We start from the raw sequence: 8,607 nt of genomic DNA, 5'->3' as shown, positions 1-8,607 counted from the left end.
GGAATAGCCCCAGCAGGAAGTGCGTCCTCGACTCCCTGCTGTGTCCACCCCTCCCGGGCATTTCCGGGGCCTCTCTAGGCTCTCCGGAGGAGTGAGGTGCATCTCGGTGGTTCGCTGTCCTCACCCCTCAGAGATACTCTGCACGAGTACCTTTTAGTGTGGCGTTTATAATCCTTAAGGTTACCGAACTAAAGGATATTCTTCCTTTAAAAATGAAGGGGCTTCCAGGGGCTTCCCTTCCCTGCTGGCGCAAGTGGTTGGGAATCCGCCTACCAACATAGGGGACACGGGTTCGAGGCCTGGTGCGGGAGCATCCCATATGCTGCAGAGCAGCGAGAAGCCACCGCAATGAGAGGCTCGTGCAGTGCAATGAAGAGTAGCCCCCACTCACCGCAACTAAAAAGAAAGCCCACGAGCAGCAACGAGGACCCAATGCAGCCAAAAATAAAAATTAAAAATGAATGTCATTCTTTAACACATTATCTGTGAATAAAGTTTTGTAAATTTTGTTTTAGGGAAAGTTAAAGTTCCAACTGTACAATAAGTGGTCATTCATCCACTGGGTATTCATTTAATGCAAGAAAGCTTTGCTGAGTACCTTCTACATGCCAGGCATCGTGCTTGACACTACAGACACAAAACTGGGAAGACACAGCCCCCGTCCTCCGTTCAGTCTCCTAAGGGAGACAGACACTTAAACAAATCTTTGCAGGACAGTGTGGTAAATGCAGTACTTTGAGGTGTATGCAGTGTCTATTTGTATAACCAGAGGTGGAAATAATCAACCATGCCTAATGGAGAGGGTACAGTGAAAGACTTCACAGAAGAGATTAAGCTTCACAGAAGAGATAATGCTTAAAGAGTCCATGTGGACTGAGGACATATTTTAATTTAATTTAATTTAAATAATTATTATTTTAAGATAAATTTATTTATTTTTGGCTGCATTGGGTCTTCGTTGCTACACGGAGGCTGCTGTTTGTTGTGGTGCGTGGGATTCTCATTGCAGCGGCTTCTCTTGTTGTGGAACACGGGCTCTAGGTGCACGGGGTAGTTGCAGCACACGGGCTCAGTAGTTGTGGCTTGCAGGCTGTAGAGCACAGGCTCAGTAGTTGTGGCACATGGGCTTAGCTGCTCCGCGGCATGTGGGATCTTTCTGGGCCTGGGCTCGAACCCGTGTCCCCTGTATTGGCAGGCGGATTCTTAACCACTGTGCCACCAGGCAAGTCCCTTTAATTTTAAAATGGGTTAAATTTATAGGCAATAAATCCATAGTAGATTGTATCATCCCCTCCAACTTTAGATTTCCTATGCCCAGCTTCCTTGCAATGCTTCACAGTTAGTATCCAGGTTGCCAAGGATTTTGTCCTATTCTAAGCCCTACTCCCCCGTTCTATCATTTACTCCCTCTTCCTCACTTCATTTTAAGTATCTGCGTGGACACTGCCACCCCACCTCTTCTTTTCTGTGCCAGTGTTCAGAAAAATAAACCATGCAACTGAAATGAAGGATACTATACATTAGTTTAATATTTACATTAAATCATCTGCATTATTTAACAAATGAAGAATTATCTAAGTTATGTTATGGGTAAATTCATTTAAAATATCATTTATTTCAATAAGTATTGTACAATTAATGTCCTGATTTATGAATGCAAATTCCCAGGCAGGGTCAGGATTCCATATGACATATCTGTGGACTAAAATTTAAATTATAAACTAATGAGTTAACCATACTTTGTGCAAAAGCACAGGCAGTCAACCCCTACTTTAGGCTCTAGCAGGTAAGTGGCTGTATTAGTCTGTTGTGATCTGTTTTGATTGGACATTAACAGGACAAAAAAAATAGGAAAAGGCAGATTTTGGGGGGATTAATTTTTATGTCACATCCACTTACACAGAAAAAAGTCACTACTCACAAGGCTCATATTCATCATTTTACAAATTTAGAGCAACATGTAATCATTTTTAAAATATTTATTTATTTGGCTGCGCTGGGTCTTCGTTGCCACGTGCGGGATCTTCTTTGTGGCCTGCGGGATCTCTAGCTGTGGCCTGCAGGATCTTTTAGTTGCGGCATGTGGGCTTTTAGTTGCAGCATGCATGCAGGATCTAGTTCCCTGATCAGGGATCAAACCCAGGCTCCCTGCATTGGGAGCGCAGAGTCTTAACCACTGGACCACCAGAGAAGTCCCAACCTGTAATAATTTAATGACATAACTTGTCACATGTTTGTATCTGATCTCTCCAGGCGGTTTGAAAGCCCCTGGAGGGCAGAAACTTTGCACAAATCTACTTTTTCATCTGTGTGGGAATGCTATCACAGTCTGGCAGGAAGTCAAAAGCCCTTTTCCCAGTATTGCAGGACAAGGCTTTGAGTAGGGTCGGGTGGCCAAGGATGGCAAAGGAATTGGACAGAATGCAAATTCACAAATAAGAGAACCCTTTATAGTATAGGCAAATCTAGCTCCAGACAATATCCACCTATATAACTAGTAACGGAATACAGAAGAGAATATCACGTTCTATGAAGGCAGTACAAGCATTTTTCATCTCCTCCCAGTGAGAGGAGATGTAGGTCTCCCTACTAGCTGATTACCAGTCCGGGCTCCACTAGTTCCTGCTTCTGGGTTGTGTGACTGTGGACCCTGATCATGATATAGTGATTTGCTTAGTTCTTATCTCCCTTTCTCCTGTAATGTAACTTTTGCTTTCATCTGCTCTCACTGATATCGTTGAATGACATATTTCTCTGTTCCCAATGCCTTTTCTGATGCTTTGTTCAAAAAAGTTAATTGAAGAATGCTAGCTGCCTCATCTTTTAAAAATAATTAAGTGAGGGGAGAAAGTGAGAAAAGGAAAACAGGGCAGGAATAAATAAGGTGGAGCCAGGGATAAGATGGGATTAGAAATTGCCCACTGTAAACTGCTGTTTACTGGCAAAAGGTAGCCCACAGTTTGGCTTTGAGAAACCTCAGCAGCCAAAGCAAGAAGAAAACAAGATCAGTTACGTGATTTACAGTGTATCTCGGGTAAAAGCGAACTACTATAGTGGCTTAGGAGAAATCCAGCTATTCTTGGTACCAGGAAGGAAGAGAAATTTATACTCATAAGAGCAAAGCTTGGGCTTCCCTGGTGGCGAAGTGGTTAAGAATCCACCTGCCAATGAAGGGGACACAGGTTTGAGCCCTGGTCCCGTAAGATCCCACATGCCACGGAGCAACTAAGCCTGTGCGCCACAACTACTGAGCCTGCGCTCTAGAGCCCTTTCTCCACAACAAGAGAAGCCACCGCAATGAGAAGCCCGCGCACCGCAACAAAGAGCAGCCCCCGCTCACCACAGCTAGAGAAATCGCGCACGCAGCAACGAAGACCCAACGCAGCCAAAATAAATAAATAAATAAAATAAAATAAAAATAAGAGCAAAGCTTAACTTAGCATACTTAATTTGCAAGACAAGCCAGGTTACAGTGACCTGGGTATTTTCTGCTTATGCCTCTGAAAATCATAAGCAAAACTTAAATTGTTACCCCAAATTGATATGAAGTAACCGCTAACCAATTCCCTTTCATTTAAGAAAATTCTAATATTGTAACCAATCGCTGTGAAGAATAAACAGTCACTGCCTCCACACTATATAAGATACTTTAAAACAATATACTTCTGAGCCTCATTCCTTGTTTTGGTTTGAATGCTCCCAGTTTGCTAACTGTCTTTTTGGTGTGTGCACAATAAACTTTTACTAATTACCACTTCAGTGATTCATTGGTTTTACTTTTTTTTTTTTGTCTGAACTTTTGACGATTCTAAATGTAAAAAGGGAAATACAGATACTACATTGCACCAAACATACCGCAGTGTCAATTTAAGCGTCTCCAGGTCTCTCTGGAGATAGTAGGGGATTTTCTGCATTTCTTCATTCCCATAAGGTAGACCACGGCGCGAGCAAGGCATTCTCAAAATTCCATCCCTGATTTGAGTGAAAATTCACAACATACGCTAAAAAAATAACGCCTGGAGTATCCAAGGATATATGCCACTCAGAGTGGAGTCGGTGAGCCTCATTCATCTTCATCACTCGTAAGACAGTGCCTCTTGTGCCTGTCGAAGAGCTTTGCAAACGGATACAAAAACGAGACTACTAAAGATGGGATCCCGAGAGGGTAAGTTGCTTATCTCTAGTGAAAATCTGTGCTTCGCGGCTCCTCTTGCTGCAACCTGTTGGCTTCGGAGTTACTATGAACCTCAAATCCCAGCACCCGGCCCTTCTACCCAATAAATACAGACGTCGCCGTTAAAAAAAAAAAAAAAGGATGGGCTCCCCTTGGCTAGAGAGGCCCTGAATAGACGGCTACTCTCACTTTGCCAGGATGCAGAGCTTCAGCCCCCACTCTCCCCAGCCCGGAGGGGGGGTCTCTCTCCCGACGCGCTCAGCCTTCCACTGGGGTCGCCGAGGAAACGCCTCCCTGCTCTCCCGCATTCTGATAGGCCCGCAAGACTGAGGCTGCGAAAAGTCACCGCCCTATTGGCTGGAGGGCGCGCCCGCGCGAGGTTTCCTGGGAGATGTAGTCCCTGGAGCCGCTGGGGGCTCAGGGGTCTGACATCAGAGGTTTCGGCCGCCTCAGCTGACGACGGTGGTAAAGCGGTGGGTGTGTCTGGAGACTGGGTGAGGGGAGTGGCGAGGATTCAGGTGAAGAAACCGAAGAGTCCATTAAAGAGAAGTGAGGGTTGCGGGCTCGCAGAAAGGTACGGACGTACTTCGAACTGGGGTGCAGAGCGTTGGGGGTGAGGGAGCGCAAGTTCCACGGCCAATCAGACACTAGCAACTGTTGTCTTAGCAAGCGCTCCGGACACCTAAGACCCCGCCCCCTGCCCCCACTCTAAGAAAAGAGACGGGCTCGGGCTGTTTAAATGGCTGTGGGGTTGGGTGGGGAAGAGGGTGGCTGGGTTTTCTCCCCGGCTCTAGCGTTGTTGTACTTGCGGCTCGGTGGGCGGGGAATGGCCGCGTTACTGGAGGTTGGACTGGGATCCCGGGCCGGCGCCTCATCTCCCCGCCGGTTGGCCCACAGCCCCTCTGGGGCGGGCACTTTCCTCCCGTGGTGAGGCGAGGACCTCCGGGATTCCTAGAGAGGACTCGGAAGTGCTCTCGGGGGTGGGATTTATGGCTCTACCCGCCGGTCAGGGAAAGCTTGGACTTGCTTACTTCCGGCGAAGAAGTGTTGCGAAGTGTCGGCTTCGGCTTTCTCTCTGTTTGTAAGAAGAAACCCGTCTTCCCAGCCTTGGCTGCGGGAGCTTGGTCTTCCAGGGGAGCTCCCCGGGACTGTGGCCTTGAGGAAAGGGAATGGCCTTTGTGTACAGACGAGGGTCCTGTCCCTAACCTTGACCGGGCCGGTTTCCGTGGATCGGGGTCAGGAGCGATTGTGGGCAATCCAGGTGCAAAATCTGTACTTAAAACCTTGGCTCTCTTCGGGACCCATGAAGTTTCCCGTTGGCCTGTCAAGCTCTTAGGGATCGAGGGACAGGACCAATTTTGACCATTGTAATGTTTTTGACCTCTGTTCTGACTTAAGTTTGGCTTGTGGTAGAGAGAAGGAGCGGCTGCGTCTGGACTAGTTAGTAAGTCTCGTCTTGTTATTTACATGAAATTTAATGTTCTTCTCCACAAAAATTGTATTTCATGAGGCCGTATGTCAGAGTTTTATTGCTCTCCTTTACACTTTTTAAATGTTGGAAATATTCTCCGTTGGTCATTATTTTGTGGGTGGAGTGATGGCTGTCTTGTAATTTTTAAGGAAATTACTCCGTTGGGTGATCATCTTTAGGATAGATGACCTCTTTGTCATCTCTTTGCTAATAACGATTTCCAATATATCAGTAGGTTGCACGCTAAGGAAAGTGTCCTTCAGAAGATCTCAAAGAGCAGAAAACAAGTTTGGTCCGTGTAACCCAGCTTACCTGGAGAGAGATCCCTCTGAGTTGGAATGATAATGACAGGATCTGGGGAAGTTATAGACTTAGACCCTCCCGCGGAGACTTCACCAGAGCAAGAAGACCTTCTGATAGTGAAGGTGGAAGAAGAAGATTGCACCTGGATGAGGGAGTACAATCCGCCCGTGTTTGAGACTTTCTACCAGCGCTTCAAGCACTTCCAGTACCATGAAGCGTCAGGCCCCCGGGAGGCCCTTAGCCAGCTCCGGGTGCTCTGCTGTGAGTGGCTGCGGCCCGAGCTGCACACCAAGGAGCAGATCCTGGAGCTGCTGGTGCTGGAGCAGTTCCTGACCATCCTGCCTGAAGAGTTCCAGACCTGGGTGAGAGAACATCACCCGGAAAACGGAGAAGAGGCTGTGGCCGTGGTAGAAAATATAGAAAGAGAACTAGAGGAACGCAGACAACAGGTGAGTGAAAGAGGAGACCTTCGGGCAATGAGGAAGGAGAGGAAGAGAGTTGAGGAGCTGCTGAGCAGGGGTGAGATCCTGAGCGCCCTGGTGCTTCATTCATATTCTTTTGTTCTCCTGGGATTAGGTGCACTGTGGAGATATCCTGCCACTCCAGCAAAGAGAAGCAGTATGCAGTTTGTTAATCTGGAGAAGACAGTCTGCGATCTTATTTCTATTTTAAATTACTGTATTTATTTTTTGAGTGGTGACATAATACAAAATTCAAAATGTACATAAGGTTATAATGAAAAGTAAGTGTCCCTCCCACCCCTAATTCCCCAGCCGCCAGAGTTCTCCTCACCAGGGGCAACCATTGTCCCATGATACTTGTCTGTCCTTACAGAGATACACTGTATTCTGTGTATATTAGAGTATATGTGTATGACTTGTTTTTTAAAAAACACAAATGTTTTTACATCATTGTGCACTTCTGCCTCTTGCTTTTTTTCTTATAGTGTATCCTGGCTTGTTCTATGTTAGTGCAAAGAGAGCTGCCTCACTCTTTGAAACTGCATTGTGTTACATCGTATGGATATACCATAATTTAACTCCTGTTGAAGGCCATTTACGGTGTTCCTTTAGATTATTTCTGAATCTTTACTGCAACAGACTTTGCTGCAATAAATATCCTTTATATACATCATTATTTGTAGAATCAAAGCTTAGAAGTCAAAATGTTGGCTCAGAGCCCATACGCATTGCATTTGTAGTTTGGACAGCTGTTGACAGATTGCTCTCTGCAGAGGTTATACCAGATTATATTCCCGACAGCCATGTATGAGAGAAATTTTTTGCTTGCAGCCTGATAACACGATGTTATCCAACTTTTTGATTACTGTCAATCCGAAAGATGGAATATTTCTGTGCAATTTTAATATGCATTTTTTCTTATGAGTGAGTTTGATCACTGTACATATTTTGAAAGCTGTGCATATACCCTTTTCCATGACCTATCTGTTTATATTAACCTGTTAGAAAAAGTAAGCACTGTGTCTGCCATCTAAGTTGCAAGAGTTATTTTCCCGCTTTGTTGTTTGTCTTTGCTTATGGAGATTTTTGCTCTGCCGGGTTTTTTTATTTTTATGCAGTCAGTTTAAATCTTTTAATTTATGGTTTCTGGGAATTGTGCCATAATTAGAAAGGCCCTCTCCACTACACTCCACTATTATAAGAAACTTATCGTTTCTTCCCCACGTTTTTGTTATGGTTGTTGTTGTTTTGTTTTACCCTTTGAAATGATAGATCCATCTGGAATTCATTTTGGTGTAGGGTGTTTGGTGTGGTTATAGCTTAATTTTTTTTCCAGATGTCTGTCCAGTTGCCCCAGCAACTTATACAGCAATCCCTTTTTTTCCTTCTCTGATTAAAATGCCATCTTGGTTACATACCAGATTTCTACATGTATTTGGGTCCATTTCTGGTCTTTTTATTCTATTTTATTGATCTTACTGTCTGTTTACATATCAGTATTTCAATTATCTGAGTTATGTAAAGTGTTTTGGTCAATAGGCCTGCCCTCCCCCTTCCAAATTTTTTTTTCAATATATTTTTTTTTCCATATGAACTTTAGAATTATTTAGCTTCTACCACTCCAAAAATCCTGTCGGTATTTTTTGCTGGGATTGCATGAAATCGGATGTTAATTTAGGGAGGTTCCGTATCTTTACATTGTTACGTCTTCTTGTCCTTTCTTACTCATTTATCACCTGACTCTGTCTACCTCCCTCTTGTTGCTAGGCTCACATTTCTGAAACTTTAATTTTTTTTTTTTTTTTTTTTATAGCAAAGAAACAAAAATCATGGGATCCTAGGTGTACAAGACTTTGAAGCTAGTTAGAGAATTTCCCTCATTCTTCAGAGCCATTGCCCTTCAGTGTAAGGTACCAGTCTCATTATTCTTCCCGTCTGGGTCAGGGGTACTTCAATACTCCAGAACATCCTCAGGCTCTTCAGCTGGGTTAGCTCACTCCATGAGGCAAGAGGACAGCAGAGGGAGTTGCTGGGGACCTGCCGCCAGACCCTGCAGCTGAGCTGAATAATTGTCTTGCAGACCGGAGTGTTTGAACCTTTCTATTGCTTCTGTCAGGACAAGAAGTAAAGGTTCCTGGTGCCATCTGGTTATTCCTTTTTTAAACCTTTTTGGGACATTAGCGGACAAACCTTTCCCT

The 8,607-nt window shown here is 44.7% G+C and overlaps 1 protein-coding gene across 1 annotated transcript in view; it reads left to right on the top strand.

The window, feature by feature from the left end:
- The first annotated feature begins 5,989 nt into the window (after positions 1-5,989).
- ZKSCAN5 (zinc finger with KRAB and SCAN domains 5) overlaps positions 5,990-8,607 on the top strand; it is a 5,546-nt gene continuing 2,928 nt past the window's right edge. Inside the window, exon 1 of the mRNA XM_007448891.1 lies at positions 5,990-6,397. Within this exon, the coding sequence (XP_007448953.1) occupies positions 5,990-6,397 (408 nt within the window). The remainder of the gene's footprint in view (positions 6,398-8,607) is intronic.

This window comes from Lipotes vexillifer, unplaced genomic scaffold, assembly GCF_000442215.2.
Source record: "Lipotes vexillifer unplaced genomic scaffold, Lipotes_vexillifer_v1.1 scaffold778, whole genome shotgun sequence".
NCBI classification, from domain to species: Eukaryota; Metazoa; Chordata; class Mammalia; order Artiodactyla; family Lipotidae; genus Lipotes; species Lipotes vexillifer.
Note: the sequence above shows the minus strand (reverse complement) of the source record. Positions and strands in the feature narration are given on the sequence as shown.